The 17,467-nt window shown below is 32.9% G+C and overlaps 1 protein-coding gene across 4 annotated transcripts; it reads left to right on the top strand.

The window, feature by feature from the left end:
• Positions 1 to 144: 144 nt before the first annotated feature.
• On the top strand, positions 145 to 17,450 carry LOC119835449 (circadian locomoter output cycles protein kaput). Of its 4 annotated transcripts, none has more exons than XM_038360269.1 (13): positions 145 to 558; positions 2,096 to 2,244; positions 2,686 to 2,867; positions 3,013 to 3,130; positions 5,416 to 5,511; positions 6,054 to 6,111; positions 6,463 to 6,701; positions 7,015 to 7,162; positions 7,456 to 7,636; positions 8,072 to 8,251; positions 9,051 to 9,275; positions 11,488 to 11,622; positions 12,685 to 17,450. In XM_038360269.1, exons 1-13 carry the CDS (start codon positions 521 to 523, stop codon positions 12,847 to 12,849), a joined length of 1,914 nt encoding a protein of 637 aa, XP_038216197.1. In that variant the 5' UTR covers positions 145 to 520; the 3' UTR covers positions 12,850 to 17,450. The 4 variants fall into 4 exon arrangements, with proteins under 4 accessions (XP_038216197.1, XP_038216199.1, XP_038216200.1 ...); XM_038360271.1 differs by having other exon boundaries at positions 11,500 to 11,622; XM_038360272.1 differs by having other exon boundaries at positions 11,506 to 11,622.
• The last annotated feature ends 17 nt before the right edge of the window (positions 17,451 to 17,467 follow it).

The raw sequence follows: 17,467 nt of genomic DNA on the forward strand, positions 1-17,467 counted from the left end.
TATAATTAAATAGAGAAAATAAACATTCACAAAAATAGGTACATTTAAAAGCGTATTTGTGTTTTTAAACTAAGAGTTTATATAGTCTGTTTTAAAGATAACTTCGATATCTGATTGGACCGTAAACTCCTTTCTTTTGTAGCTATATTTTTAGGCCTGTGATTATTGATTGCGTGTATCTGATCGGAATACAGCTCAAAATCGAGTTAAAAAAAATCTGAAATTTTCCGTAGGCGTGAAGTGCAGACATATTAGATTCAATTGCAAATATTATACTGAAAATTGTATCATACCAAATCTTTTATCGGGGCATAAATCTGTTTCGTTATTTATACAGTGAAATGGCTAATCTGTGCAAATATTATATGTTGTTTACAAATTCCCGTAAAATCTTCCTGAACACATAATTTCTTCAGTAAATTCATCCCTTGGAAACCGATTACAATGGCTTGCTAAAATATTGTTTAAGTGCAATGTGCTAAATTTGGATATTATAGTACTGTTCATATAAATCATCACCATGGACGACGACGGAGACGATAAAGATGATACCAAAAGGTGAGTAACGTAGTAACCTATATAAAAGAAAAAAAAAAGACATGTAAATATTGTTATTAATCGATATTGTCCTGCTCAGTATGAAAATATAATTTTGATGTCATAGTGAGGCATTAAGGTATTAGGTAGTTACACTGAATGTTTTGGATAATCATTAACATAATATATAGCATTTGGATGCATTACTTTTATGTATACATTTGCAATTCTAATTTGCAGAATGAAATATCTTATCTTTGTAAACCTACACTTACTACCTGACTTTTAAACAATTTTTATTATGAGAACCAGGTATGAAGCTTTAAAAGTCCTTATGCAATTATTATATATCATTTATCTGTCTTTCAGTGCTGTAGATGACTTTTCTAACCTTTACATTAAAGCTACAATTCAAGTGTTGTGTTATCCATTTATCAGTATTTGTGACTGTTTTTCGACATTAACTACACACAACAATACAATTGTAGTTCAATGCATTAAGAGTTTTTAAATTCCAAGGTGCCTTTTACATGTAAGCATCAGTACAGTATTTATTAATTGACATCAATATGGAATCAAGAATTATAGGAATTTCATTTTTTGTACATTGACATCCATTAGTGCACGAATTACATTTGATACAATAGTATTTATTGGTAGAACAGAGTAAATAGGTACACAGAACAGCATCACTGGCAGCTAAATATTGTGTTTTTTTCTCATCTTCTTGTTCTTACACAAGCTAAAATGTACCACAATTTGAGATTCGTAACTGCATGTTTCGCAATAAGATATACTTTATTTATTAAGAAGTAGATACTATGACTTCTAGGCCATCAATAGCATGGTTCATGTGCTCTTTATTTTAGTCATATACCATCCCTATAATAATATATAGAAAATATTACACCTATAATGTTTTATCCATGCTTATTATAAAAAATATAAAGGTCTATCTGTCTGACCCCTATGCTTTCACATCTACACCACAACATCAATTTTCATGAAATGTGAAATGAAAACAGTAAACTCCCCATGTATCCAAAATGATAGAGATGATTAGACTGCCCATGTGTCTAATTCACAATATTTTAGTGCCTCTCATGATAAATATTCAATTTACATAATGAAATGTATTATAAAAAAACTCAATATAATTTTTGAAGACCTATCCATAGATATGCCACATATGTATGATGAAAAAAAAATTGAGTCTCAGTTTCAAGTTTTGCATACTGCAGTTTACTCATAGTTTCGGTGAATGTGAATGTGAAATTATGATGAATAACAGAGTATTTTCGAGTTTTACTAGACAACCCTATAACCCTAACAATTCAGGTCTTCTAAATATTTTCCTTTTTCAGACTAACCTTCTAACTAGAGTCGTTATTGACTTTCTTTCTTGTTGTTTATACAAAGTACTTTTGATGCAGTCTTGTAACATTTAAATTTTAATCCTACCCATTTCAATATTGTAGTATATTATTTTTTATAAGTAGGTGTAAACAATCTTATGATCAAGATTTTGCACCTAGCAATACTACTTGTAAATTTTCAGGAGGACCCGTAACTTGAGTGAAAAGAAACGTCGAGATCAATTCAACATGCTTGTGAATGAGCTAGGTGCAATGGTGTCGACGAATAATAGAAAAATGGACAAGTCAACTGTTCTAAAATCCACAATTTCATTTTTAAAAAACCATAATGGTAAAGTTATTTTGTTAAATTCTTTGATGATTTTGTTTTCACCAATAAAATGTTATAGTTATAATGAAACATTAAATATAATTGAAATAACAGTAATCTCATCCACCTATAGCTGTATTACAATAAATTTTTGCACATACAATAAATTTTCTTATTTCTATACAGATGAATGACTAATGTAAAGTATTCAAAATGGCAACCATTCACCAATGATTAAGAAAAAAAAAAATTTTCTTTCTTCCAAAAATACTGTTATTTAATATCAATAGTATTTATTGAGTAACAACTAATCATAAAAAACAACTACCAAATGTTCACTTTTGATGAATTTGAATATCGAATTAAAAAAAAATATATATATATATATATATATATATATATATATATATAGAAACTTTGTTTCATAACAGTAAATTACAAAGTATTGTATATGTTTTGTAGAAATAACCGTAAGGTCTCGCGCTCATGATGTCCAAGAGGATTGGAAACCTGCATTTTTATCAAATGAGGAATTCACATATCTTGTGCTGGAAGCCTTGGAGGGCTTTGTTATGGTTTTCTCCGCAACTGGACGAATATACTATGTATCTGAAGGAATAACTTCATTACTTGGTCATAATCCGGTAAATATATACTCAACTAATTATAAATAAACCAACAAGTTTGTTTCGCTTAAAAAAATATCATAAAGCTTTTGTTTATATATTATGTTAAAGGTTAACATAAATTATACACTTTTTTTAAATATTTTATGTATATTTATTTCAGAGTGATATTCTGAATACTACAATATTTGATCTAACATATGAAGATGACCGACCAAATTTGTTCAATCTTCTACAGAATTCAGGGCCGGCTTTGGATCCAAATCAGCCAATAACAGTTGGTTAGTGTGTTATTCATTAAGTTATATTTTTACGGTTATAATTATTTTGTATGTGAAATATATTGTTGAGATAAGTATATTAATTATGTTTATTTGTACTTTTCTCTTAAAATTGGTCTATTATCATAGGATTATAGCTGCATAGCGATTGTATTTTCTTGTGCATGCATTAAGATTTGATGTTCTATTATTGTTAGATCTTTCTTAAATACATAATTCATCAAAATATATTTATTTGCAATGCTGCAATGCGAACTACCTTATTTTGCTTCATGGAGCTTTATAAATCTATATGAAACTGGCCTTACAAAAAAAGGGGGAAAAAGAGCAAATAAAAATGGCAAAACTAAAAACACAAAACAATGTAGGGCAAATAATATTCAATGTTTTAATTCTAGAATGTGCTGTGTGGCATGTGAAAATTGTTTCCTGTTTATTTTTGAGTGACTAGAAATTCATTATAGTGAAGTTATTTTGTCTACTGTCATGTATATTTATGTATCTTAGTGTATATACTAATATTATAAAGACGTCAAATTTGTGATTTTGTGAGATTGTAGCAGGTGATCTCAGGTACTACTGGACCAATTTCAAAAATTGTTTTACCGTTATTTACTACCACTACTTATTAAATGTTTAACTTTCTTTCTTAATCTTGATTATCATTTTATAATGGTTATTATGTTTAATGGTCTGGTGAATATTGTTCCACATATTGAAGGCAGATTGAATGGAGTCTTTCAAACTATTATTTTTCATCTACTGTGTACATTTAGCAATGAAATGCTCATTTCTCTCTCGTATAAAGATAGATCCATACTTGAATGATCCTACATGAGGGTACAAGAGTATTGGTTATAAGTTATATGAAGAATTAAAACAGTGTACTTGTGAGCAACATATTCATTTCTATCTAATTTTATATCTGATTTTTTTTTCCAATAAGTTCCATATTCTATATTTATTGCTCACAAAATATAGCCTTTACTATAATATACTAAATGCGAAAGTGTGTTAGTTTGTCTGTCACAATGTTACCGAGCGACTTTACGATATGATTTTTGTGTCTGGCGAGAGATAAGAGGCTAGCAATGTTATAGCCTACTTTAAACACACGATGAAAAATCTCATTCCAATTGGAATATCCTGTTATCGCGCGGTAAGCCGCGGGTAGAAGGTTGTTATAATATATCATTATTTTCAGAACAAAAAAATGCAAAAGCAAAGCGAGTTCAACATTGGTAATGAACATTTTCCCAGGCGAAATAACCAGTTACATTTGTCTGGTGTTATTAACACAGTAATAAGTGCAAATTCGTTTATATACATGCCATACTCTGTAATAATGATTAAAAAAAAACGATGTTTTAGATCGTAATGTGTACATCAAGGTACACATAAAATATGCAATCTGCGATTTAGTTTTTTTTGCCTAATTTTTAAGTCACGCTTGAAATGACGCGAATTTAGTTATTTGTTCTGCTTTTTAATACTCTTTTGGAGGCTTCACCTGCATTTTTGTATGCTTGTATGTAAGTGACTCTTTTACAATCAATTTTGACCCATTTTAATCGGATAGATTTAGTTTCAATTTTGTACATTTATCACGGATCGATACACGATGACATAACAATTATTTCATAAGTTTAAATTCCTGTTATGGAACGTCAGAACTTAATAATTTATTTATTTACATACATTCTGTATATAAGCAAGTGAGAGATTTTGTTACTTCTTATCGTTGTTGGATAATAGACCAATTTTAACTTGTATATATGTAAATGTATTCGTTTATAATATTGAAAAATTATATTCTTTTTATTCTTATATGACTGGTTTTAAAGTAAAACTGTCATAAATGATATATATACCATTGTGTATGCCTTGTACATATTTTATTTTAAGTGTCTGTTTTGTATTCTGAATTACCTAACCGATTTTTAATAAGAGAATCGAAAATATTGTGACCGGTTATCTACAAAGAGAAGAAAGTTGTGGTAGTTAATTATAAAACTCAGCGGCTGATGTGATTGCGAAATTTAACCTCTAAGAATAAATACTTATAAAATAAAAACTGAAGGCTTCTTCCAAGACAAGGGCAATCTGCTACCATTCAAATTGTCAACATCAAGAGAAATAAAAAGTGGTCAAATTTTTTTTAGATTAAGCGCTATGTTACAATTCTATTAATTTATTAACTGTTTACAAATATCCAACTACAAATGTTGAATATTTACATTGGGACGCTTTCATGTAGTTATTTTTATTAATTGATGCATTTCCAGAGAATGAGATCAAGTTCCAATGCCATTTACAACGTGGCACATTGGATTTCCGGGATGAGATTACATATGAGCTTGTCGAGTTCAACGGTCATTTTCGTAAGTAGTAGTTGCAGTCATATTAAATCCCTACTAATATTATAAATGCGAAAGTAACTCTGTCTGTCTGTATTTCTGTTACGCTTTCACGCCTAAACCACTGAACCGATTTTGACAAAATTTGGTATGAAGATAGAACTGAACTTGGGAAAGGACATAGGATACTTTTTATCGCGAAAAAAGTGTAGAAAGGGTTGAAAGTGGGGATGAAAGTTTGTTTGAAAGTTCGTTATTGTCAAACCGATTTTGATGAAACCTGGTATGAAGATGGAGCTAAACGTGGGAAAGAACAAACCATACTTTTTAATGCGAAGAAAATGCTCCTTACCATATCGCGCGATATAAGCGAATTCCACGTAGGCGCAGCCGCGGGCGAAAAACTAGTCGTCTATAAGATGGAACCTTCAGCATATTTCATTTCCAGCAATTACATCTCCATCGCAATCTTAATCACAAATATCTGAAATACAATAGGATACAATACAAGATTTTCGAAGAAATTTTATTAAACCTAGATGTATTTATATAAGTATTACTTTCAGGTGCCAATATGAAGCAAATAGATGGCGACGACATATACCAACTGGATCCAGACTCTAGGTAAAATGTAACGGTTAACATATTTGGTTTAATTGCCAATTTATAATTCATTCAGTACCTTTGATATTTTGTGTTTGACTATTACAATTTTCATAGTTTTCAAGTTATTCCAAAAAATGTGTGAAACCAAATAGATCCTCGATTTTTAACCATTTAAATTTACATTATATTTTTTGTTCCATAACAAAAATATAATGTTTCTTTTAAGCGTATTATTTTCATTTCACCAAATTTATCTTTCCTCTTTGTTCTTCCGTACTCCAGATACCTCAAAGCTTGTACTATACATATTTATCATCAGCAAATTCTATGTACAGTATATCTACTAATTAAATCACCACCATTTTCCAGATTGCTGTTCGTATGTACGGGGAGGTTATGCACACCTCAATTGATCCGCGATGTGTCATTAGTTGACTCCAGCCGCAACGAGTTTACTTCGCGGCACAGCCTTGAATGGAAGTTCCTGTTCCTAGACCATCGCGCTCCGCCCATCATTGGCTATTTACCGTTCGAGGTGCTGGGCACTTCGGGCTACGATTATTACCATTTTGATGATTTGGAGAAGGTTGTCTCCTGCCATGAAGCTTGTAAGTGGAAGTTATATAAATATTCTAAATTATTTTTTCATCAATTTTTTCAAAAGATTCTGGTGACGACTTGATAGTTTGTCTCGCCCACGCCACGGTAGAAATAAACATTTGTCTCTCTTATCCGATATTAAAAAAATATTTACTTCTGAGAAGTTTTGTATCAGGCCAGTTTTCATTTGACATTTACAATATAGGTCATAGACAATAAAAAAAATAATAATAATATAGACAATGGACAAGCCATATCTACCGACAATTCTTTATTGGTAGCTAGAAGTCAGTTCATCACGTATAAAAATACTTTTTCCAGTAATGCAAAAGGGCGAGTTGACGTCGTGCTACTACCGATTCCTGACCAAGGGCCAGCAGTGGATCTGGCTCCAGACACGGTTCTACATTACATATCATCAGTGGAATTCTAAGCCAGAATTCGTTATGTGTACGCATCGAGTTGTGAGGTGTGTACAGATTGTAAGAGTTATTTCAGAATCAGCGCCCTTTTCCTTTTGATTGTGTTGAAATACGTACTAACCTAACGCACTAAATATGCCAGTTCATATATTTTTTGTTTATTTCTTACCAAATACGTAAAAGCGGCCTATATTATAAACATACAGCTTCGACGCCATAGTAAGATCTACTAGAAATACAGCACAGGTAACGGATCACGGTTAAGATAGCCCTGTTTTGCTGTTAGTTAAATATCAATATACATGTACATGTATTCTATTAGTATTCCATCTTGTTCTAGTTATGCTGACATACAAAAGAGCACAAAGCAAGAAATAACAGACATGGAAATTGCGGAACAACCGGATACCAACCAATCAGTCCTGAAAGAGGCGCCAGAAGACACCATGGTGGCTATGTCACCATCCTATATGTCGGAGACGAGCGACGCTTATGGAAACTCCTACCATTCACTATCACAGGTTAGTATATTCCGCCGTAACGAATGAAATATTAGCAACATATTGTTGCACAGAATTCATAAACGGAATTGTAAATACATAATCCGAACTCACTGCACCTTGACTGATCTGGTTTTTAGTGTCCCGAATTCGACACGCACTTGGCCGAATTAAATTTTTTGGATGATTTTGTGTCACGAATCCGACTCGCACTTGACCGATTTTACTGTGTTAACAACTATATAACAATAAGTCGGGTTTTCCTTCCTGATTTCCACGGTTTTGCATTCGTTGGAAAGGTCTCGGGCTCCGTGAGGTTTATAGCGAAGAAAATTCACGAAAAATTTCAACGGAAAAGCGGGAAAATCATTTTTCACATACAGCCATCTGGTGGCGAAACGTAGTCCGCCGTGTTTGCTATTTTATTTTTAAATTGAGTATTCGTATGGTCCCCAGCCGGCGTCAGTGAAGTCGGCGTCGGCCGGCAGCACGAGCGGCACGGGCGCGCTGGCGGGCGGCGCGCTCACGGCGAGCACGTCGTGGTCGCGCGCGTCGCACACGCGCTACTCGGCCGGCTACGAGAACAGCATGGTGTCGGCCGACTCGCGCTCCTCGCAGCGGTCCAGCTCGCGAGACGTGTGTATTCGGGGGCGCATTTAGGCTTGGGAATATAGAGAAGAAATTGCATTTGTGTTTTTCTAAAATCTGTTGATTTTCAAAACGACAACTATGTTTAGCTGATAAAATTAATATATGTTTAGGAAGAAATAGTATTTGCGTTTTTGTATGCAACAGATTATTTCAAAGACTAATCTATCGATTTTTAAAAAAGCAACTATAATAAGCTGAAAAATGTAATAATATTTAGGAAGGAATATTATTTGGGTTTTTGTATGCAACGAATGATTTCAAAGACTGCTCTATCGATTTTTAAAAATAGAACTTGTTCTATTTTTAGCACTTTAAAGAAATAAAGTTCTTAAATTTGTTTGTATGTATGTTTTTTTTGCATATTTTTGTTGTTTTCCAAAATTACTTAACTGTGATGTGATGTGAGTGATATAGGTAAATTTTCTATCATTTTTACTATTCCAAACGCACCTTAAATTGGTTGAAAAGATATGTCAACTCTCTACTCCCTCTGTATTTTTCTTAAACTTACAAGCTCTATGTATTTTAACACATCAATATGAAACGAACTATTACTTTCGTATGTGTAATGTGATATCACTACATAGTATAAAACAAAATCGCTTTCTATGTTTAACTCTTAAACTACACAATGGATTTTGATGGGGTTTTCTTCTAATACATAGAGTGATTCAAGATGAAGGTTTATATATATAATAACATTTATTTAACCATGCGGAGCTCTGGGAATAAGCTAATATACGATAATAAATTGCAAATGTTCACACATAACATAATATCCCAGCAGAGCAAGGAGGTACCCAGCCGGATGGAGGCCCGCGAGGGCGACTTCCACGGGCGGCCGATGTTCGCGCAGCACAAGGCCGCGGAGCCGGCGGTGGTGCCGCAGCACGGCATCGGCGCGCAGTACCTCGAGCCGGCGCCGTACGTGGGCGTCACGGTGCCGGGCGTGCTGCCCATCCTGCCGCCGCTGCCGGTCATCGTGTCCTCCGACCAGGCGCAGATACAGGTGTGTGCGACCACCACCGACCACCGGTCGACGCTCTTTGGTCGGGAATAGTTCCCGCTTATGGACAATGGGTACATGTGTCATACGCGCCACCGTCGCCGGTCTTTGGTCATGAATAGTTCCCGCTTGATTAACACGGGGTACATGTACGGAAAGCAGGTGGTGTTTTGGTTACGTACGTCGTACGCGCCCCTCTCGCCGGTCTTTGGTCATGAATAGCTCCTGCTTGAGTGACAATGGGTACATTGTCGTAATGAAGGTGCTTTGATTATATATACCTCATCGTACATGATACAATTTCCCATAAATTATTTTTTTGCCCCATCACCTTACTTTTTATACTATCTTCAGGGCTGTCTGGAAGAGATCGCTTATAGCGATAAGACCGCCCTCTTTACATCTAAGTTACCTTCTGTCACTTGAAAGTATATAATATACAATAAAGTATTTTTCATAAATTCTTTTCATACAGCACTATATTGGATCATTAAAATAAATTCAGTTTGGTAATTCGTTCCACTTAGGTTATTTCTTTTATAAATCAAATATGAATGTAACGACCGATTTCGATATATCCATCGCCAGCTCATTATTGGTGATTTGATTTATAACTATTTGCCTACAACTCTCACTCACAGCATGGTTCAGACGCATCTGGTGTACTGCATTGCATTGCGGATGTATCAGGAGCACTGGACCCCAAATTTAATTTATAACAGTACTCATAACAATACATACATAGATGTGAACGTCGCAGATTTGTGTGAGGGTGTGTGCAAACTAGCGTTTATTTAATAGGAATAGAAACAATGGATAATTATACCAACCGACATTATTATATATGGACAATTCTTATACAATATGCGTCGAATGTGTTTACGAATAAAAAAAGTATGAAGGCGTCATGGCGCTGCCTGCCACATTTACAGTTTCTAAAAACTACCAACTTTCAACAAAACAAACACCGACTTACATAAGAATGTGATGCGTATAACTTGAAATTATAATTGTGTTTCATTGTATACATGCCATTTAATACTTTTCCACTGCATTCATGTATTGGAACATGTTTAACATAAGGGGGGTTGGACACCTAACTTTACTCTTTTTACATCACATTATGAGTATTTTAAGCCAATATCACATGAAACTGTTCTTTTCGCCCAATATGAAATGAAATGATTGAAGAATGAGAATGAGAAAGAGATGCATTAGTATAAGCAAAGCGATTTTTTTTGTTACAAATAATAATTTTGACAAATAAATTGAATATTGTATGGACAATGGAAAGCAATAATGTTTAATATCGCTGCATGCTTTTTATGGGAAAAAGACGTACATAGATAGATATTAGTAAATAGCCGCAGTTGAATATAATTTAATTTTAGTTTGTTTTTTATTTCATAATTTAGTTACTAATTTTACTTTTTAAAATTTCTTTACAATGCGCGAAAGCAGCATGTAGATTAGCTATTTATTTTCTTCTTAGGATTACTTTTACAATACCTATTTCCATAAATGTAGTGATGAGCAATTTTTATGTTACTCTGTATGACATTTGCTGTACGAATTATTTTCCTTCTTTTAAGATCATTTAAATAGCAATACATACATAATTATTCTCCTCTGTCAACAGTCTCCTTTTTGTGTTCTAATGTTCCAATTTATTACAATGGGTTTTATTGATAATGTAATTGTTATTACGATTTACGAGCATTATAACTTTACAAGCATTTGATAGATTTCACAGTTCAAATCACCTCCGTATCTATTTTGTTGAGTTTTCTGTGTGTAATTGAGCATTCTATCGTGGTTTTATCCTATGTGTGGCTTCGATAGTAATGGCTTAAAATTGAATATTGCAACTCTCGTTGCAAGCTTTCACGTCAGTTTAAATATAATATTGCAGTTATATGTATATGCATCAGTTATAATCTGTAGCTTGATCTATTGGACATAAGTAATTTTTCTGATCGACATAACTTTGCAATCACGAACATATAACTTTTTATATAATGATATTAAAAATTGTTAATATCTTTGAAAAAATACATACAACTAATTGTCGATCCCGACACCATACGAGAAAACCTTGATAAATCGATGGGCTAAGACTGACATAGCTAATAAACAGACGTAAGCAGTTATAGCTATCGCGATCAATAAGGCCCATTGTAACGTCAAAGTGTTTGGTTACGATGATGCGAGCTAGTGGCCGTGGCAGGAGCAGTTGCAGCGGAAGCACGAGGAGTTGCAGCAGATGATCGTACGCCAGCAGGAGGAGCTGCGGCAAGTGAAGGAGCAACTGCTGCTCGCCCGTCTAGGGATGCTCCAACCGCTGATCAATGTAAGTGACATTTTCCCCATCACACCCCAGGCGCTGTAGGGACGAGAAAGGCGAGTGACACTAGACACACTCTTGCTCTCTGGCGAACCTGATTGGCGCGAAGGCATTGCTATTTTGTGAAGGTGATTGGTGTTGTGCAATCCTATTGGGTAATAAGTCGGGAAATGTTGTTTTTTTTTTTGCGAAGAGCTGTTTTGGGGGAGGGGATGTATAAGATACGTTATTATATGTATTGTGATGAGAAATTTTATTAAACTCGATAAGATTAGCGTTCGTCGTGAATAACACGATGCGCTACAGAAACAATTCATTGCTATTCCACGATGAGATTTACTAATAAGTACATTATTGTATGAATTAGTCCTCAATGGACTTTATAAGTCGAAGTTACATTTCCTGACTTATTACTGCTAAGCAAACCCCTAAGCCCAATGTGTTTGTCTTTCTACCTTAATGGTGTTTAGTAGCCGCTAAATAGTAAATACTTAACAACCTTATTTTTATTTTTACTACTACGGTCATACTTCTGTTTGTTTGTTTTTCATATATTTAGATGAGTAGCTTTAAAATTTGTAAAAAACGTACATGTTTTGAAGTGGAGACACTATTCATTCACTATTCACCTTCTCTCTTCATAGGTTAATTTAAGTTTAATGGTTTCGATTTTTGTTTGTCGTTTAATTTCAGTTTTCTCGTATTTTTGCTTATACAATATAACCTGAATAAAAAATTATCATCGGTCAAAGAAAATTACAGTAAAAAATGTTTGAAAAACTAAAGTAATTATTCTAATACAAACATAGTCCAGGGATATGAATATATGAAGGAAATCGGGAAATTTGTTAAGTACTTTATCTATCTCGGTATGTAGGAACCAAAGACCAATCCAAAACTTAGGTAAAGAAATGCACGTATTACTACGTAGGTAAGTATGAGAGAAGGTCAGGTCAGCGTCAATGGAAGCCAAGCTAAATAAATAGCTCCTTATAAAATGTGCCAATGCGGTTTTATATACATGAAAGGAATAGTCTACATCGTCTGCCATCCACCATCCACTTCCAGGTGCAAAACCCGTACGCGCCGGAAGACGGGCAGCAGAGCCAGCGCATCCCAGCACAAATCATGTACGAGGGTACGCCGAGCCGCAACGTGTCTTACCCGCCGCCGCACCAGCAGCCGCCGGGCCACTTGCCCCATCCCGGCCAGCAACATCACCATAATGAATAATCACCATCATCATCATCATCATCATCATCATCATCATCATCATCATCATCATCATCATCATCACCATCATCACCATCATCATCATCATCATCGTCGTCGTCGTCGTCGTCAAGGTCATCAATATTAGCCCCTTTTCACGGTCTGGATAGAAGGCTAAGGGCTCATGGGAGATATTAAATGAATTAGATTATTTTTTGCTATCATTGTTAAGACGGGTGAGGTGGTTAGATTTTTGCCTATTGAACTGTGTACTATTTATTACAAACAATGTATGGCGTGGCAAGCGCTGTACGAAATAGATAAGGTCTATACGAAGTTTTTTGTGTTCAAATTACTTAAAATGTTAATAAATTGTTTTATACATATATGATATAATTTATATGAGATTGTTTGGTTCGCTAGATTAAATAATTATCTATCTTACCCGTCTTCTTGATATATAAATAATGAGGAACAATCTTAAAAACGGTTCTTATGTTGTCATATAATTTTATATGCGTTTTATTTTCGAGCAAATGCTTAAACTTTTTATAATTTATCTCTTTAGCCTTATTACGGTTATTGTTTCGATGTCTATTTTGTTTCTATATTTTAAACATCTCTTTTATTACGCAATACTATGAGATTGTACTATTTTTATTATAAATTGTTTCAGCTATATCTTAGTGGATCTATGATATTCTATTATATTAAATCGCTGGAAAAATTTGCATCTTAATCATTGACATGTAAACACCCATAATGCATAGTCACATACAAAAGTAACTTAAGTTATATATATAACCGTACGCGAATTGTTTAAAAATTGTTCTGTACAGCTGCGAGATGACCATTTCCCTTAACGCACCTTTCCCACTCCATTCCTTTGTTCCAGTCGTTGATAATTTCCTTATCCCTTTCCCCTTAAATACGGGAAGCGAATTCGCAGCGGTCCTACCTCCGGTAAATGTTCATGTACGGTAGTCAAAAGCTGTATGATTTGAGCGCACAATTTAGAATATTGCGCTCATTTTATACAGACTTGTTTTAAAATGTTGAATGTGCATCTTGAGTCTTTTTATATATGTCTATGATCTGAATCGGAATTATGTGCCATGATATATCCCAATACAGAATTCATGAAATCAATTCATTTAACGGTTCATCGACATAATACCCGCGTATGTCATAAATATATTATGTTATCAATTTTCGATGATTAAATGCACAATCGAATTACGTACTAGATATATTATATAGTATAATATAATAGTTTTAAGTTTTGGCATAATTCTAATATTCGGTTATTAAGTGTTTTGCACCATTAGTTATTCACAAATTTACGATAAATTTTTGTGAAGATATAAGAACATATAAGATCTATGTTGAGAGTTTATTTTTTTTACCCTAGACGGCTGTGCAATTTTTTTTAATATATTTTATTTATATGAAAGTTACATTATCACCAAACCGAATTGTTTATTGCATTCAAATTAATGTTACTTATGTGTACAATAATATATTCCTTATGTTCGTGTTTATGTTAATTTGTAAATTAATAAATGATTTATTTTTGAAATACATTGCTGCATATTGTACAGAAAACATATATTTTTGTTTAATATTAAGTAGATAGTACTTTTGCTAAGCTTATTACATATTATGTAGATGTATTCTTATTTTGTCAAGAGGATATTATTTTTATAATACTAATAATATGACATCGCGTGCAATCGTGTTACAATATCGTCTACTTTTCGTTTTATTAAAGAGAAAATTTACGTTAAACCTTAAATATGAAAGTTTAATTTGCTAAATTATGCAATTTGTTTGATAATCTTAATGTTTATTATTGTTGTTGTTTTATCTGGTTATTGTTATACAGATTGTATTTATTTTTAGTTTGTTTTCACAATTATGACGACAGATATATGTACCAAAGTGTAGATTTATCCGAAAACTACTAACGATGTGTTCTTTTTCTTCTTGATTTCTTACATTTTATTACACTTAAATGTAATTCGTATGCAGTGCTAGCAATCTTTTTGTCACAATTTGACGAATATTTATATCTGTTTTATAAAATAACACTTAGGTAATTGGACGTGAGCACTCATGTGCTTCTTCTTTCATCCATTTTCAATGATATTAAATGAATACGGAATTCAGAGGAAATTGTAGAAAGTTCCATATCTGTTTTAAGATTTGCAGCAGCCAAATATGTCAGATACGTTTTCATGAAAAACACGACTACATATTTCTTTTATAAATATAGATACTATTGAATAATTAACAAAAATTATTATTTAGTTAGTCTTATACAGTGGCAGGGCGTCTTTGCTTCCTTGTTATCTCCCAGATTGTTCTGAAAGGTAAGATCGAGACGCATATATCTTGTCTCTCTCTTGACGCATAAATCATTTGATGTTTGTCGAGTGTCGAAAAGAGACAGCGCTACAAGAAGATCTACCATCGAATAGATCTCACCTAATGAGTAGAGTCTATATTATGTGTAAGATTACGACCATTTCTTCATAATCACGCACCTTCTTGTCTGTTTTAATATTTTACGATAGTTTAGGATTAGTTTATAATTGTAGCATGTCGATGTCATAAACATAAGATATATTTCTTACTTAAGTGAAACCCTGATGTTTATATTGTATCTCTGTCGGAGTATACTTAATTATATTAACGTACGTTCGTGTAATTTATAAGTGTATGTTAAAATATGTATACGATATATTTTGATATTAATGTAATTATATATTTGTTTACTCACTCATTTGATGAATATGAAATAATTTGAAATGTCGCTATCCATTGATTTAATGTCAATTTAGATATATGATGCGAGCGATAGATCTCGCGATATAAAATGAATATTTATTTAAACTAAGGGTGATGGCGTTCGGAGGTGATCATCATCAGTATTTTAACATTAATTGAATAAATTGAAACGACTGAATGCTAGGTTGTGAGGGTTTCATTTGTGTAAGCTAGATGTAGTTTAAAATAATGCCGTAGTGTTTATGTCATAATCGTTTGTAATGAATGTGTTAATTTTTGTACAGTGTCTTGGAATCACTCTCTTTACTATGAAATCATAACGATATTTGGAAAACAGGAAGATTTAATTGTTATTTATATTCAAATTACAAAATAGCATGCATAAAAATATGGTACAACATTTCTGTCATTGATTCAAATTGAATATACACACAATTTATTTTGTCCCTCATCTACCTAGAGATTTAATTATTGCTTAAGAAAACATGGTATTCATTAATTCATTAATTTAATTCCACTCCTTTCAACCAGGCACTGTGCAATAAGTAGTTACTATTTCATGTGCATGAAGATGCATATCAGGAATCGGTGTTGTAGAAAATATTTGATGTATAAATAACACTTCTATCGATACTTAAACCACTTGCATAGTGTTTTGTTATTACTGGTTTCTATATTATTCTATTCTTTTATAAAATAAATGTATTGGTTGTTTGAGTTTATTCAATCGTATAGGTATACAAAAGAATTTTTGATTGTACGTACAGTTTATTTCATATCCCAGTTGTTGCCTGTGAAGATTTTTTTTATATCTGACCCCGTTGTATCTATCGCTTAGTAATATTTTAGTCTCGTTTAGTGATACGTTAGTATGTTCGTATACAGTTCGATTATTTTTATACTATATATATTTTAATATAAAATACTATTAATTTTAATGGTGCAGATTTATCAGAATTAATTTTATATGATTTAAATGTATATTACATAAGTTATCGTTCAACTTGCCATAATCTAACGATTTTGTTAAGTGAAGTTATGCCAAATAGGTGACCATTGATATTATAATTGTATTATGGTTATGTTGTATATATAGGTTTCGATATTTTTTCGTGTCTTACTAGATAAAGAAATAGTATCAGCGAGACAGGTTAGGGTCTATTCGTATTAAAGAATTTAGTTATATACTGCGCTCGATGCGTAACCTGACTCTCTAATAAAGATAGACCCTAAATGTCCACTTAATTTGTTAGAATGTCATTCTCAATGTAATCGTTCATAAGTATAAGGAACCGGCCTCCCTTTTTTTTTGATTCGATGCCAAGTCTTACTGATCCGGTTTCTATAAACTTCTATCGAAAATTAACCGATTCGCAAAAGACATAGTTTTCAGAAAACTTTGGTAAATAAGTGAGAATCAAGCATAGAAATCGGGAACTGATACAACCTAAGTTACCAGCAAAGTTGTTTTGAACTTGTCGGTTAACAATTGTAAATTAGCATTTTTGCTGTAGGTACAGTATATGTTTCATGATTTATTAGAAAGTGTATTAGGAGACTGCTTTACCTTGCTGCTACATTATTATTCTCCTACAAACGGGGTTTTGTGTCAGGTTTCTCGTGTGACTGTAATGCTATTTTAAATTATATTTATAAATGTGACTATTACGATGTTTAGTAAAACAATAGAGTATTGTCTCAATTACAACACGTGCCTCAGTAAGACTTGGTGTTCATAGAAAACTGCTTATCAACCAGGATACAGGGTAAAACAGAAATGGAGTATGTATATAGCGTATAAACTTCTTATCTTGATGTGAAATGGAAAAAAAGGGAAAGAAAAAGTAAA

Source organism: Zerene cesonia, chromosome Z (genome assembly GCF_012273895.1).
Source record: "Zerene cesonia ecotype Mississippi chromosome Z, Zerene_cesonia_1.1, whole genome shotgun sequence".
In the NCBI taxonomy this organism is placed as follows: domain Eukaryota; kingdom Metazoa; phylum Arthropoda; class Insecta; order Lepidoptera; family Pieridae; genus Zerene; species Zerene cesonia.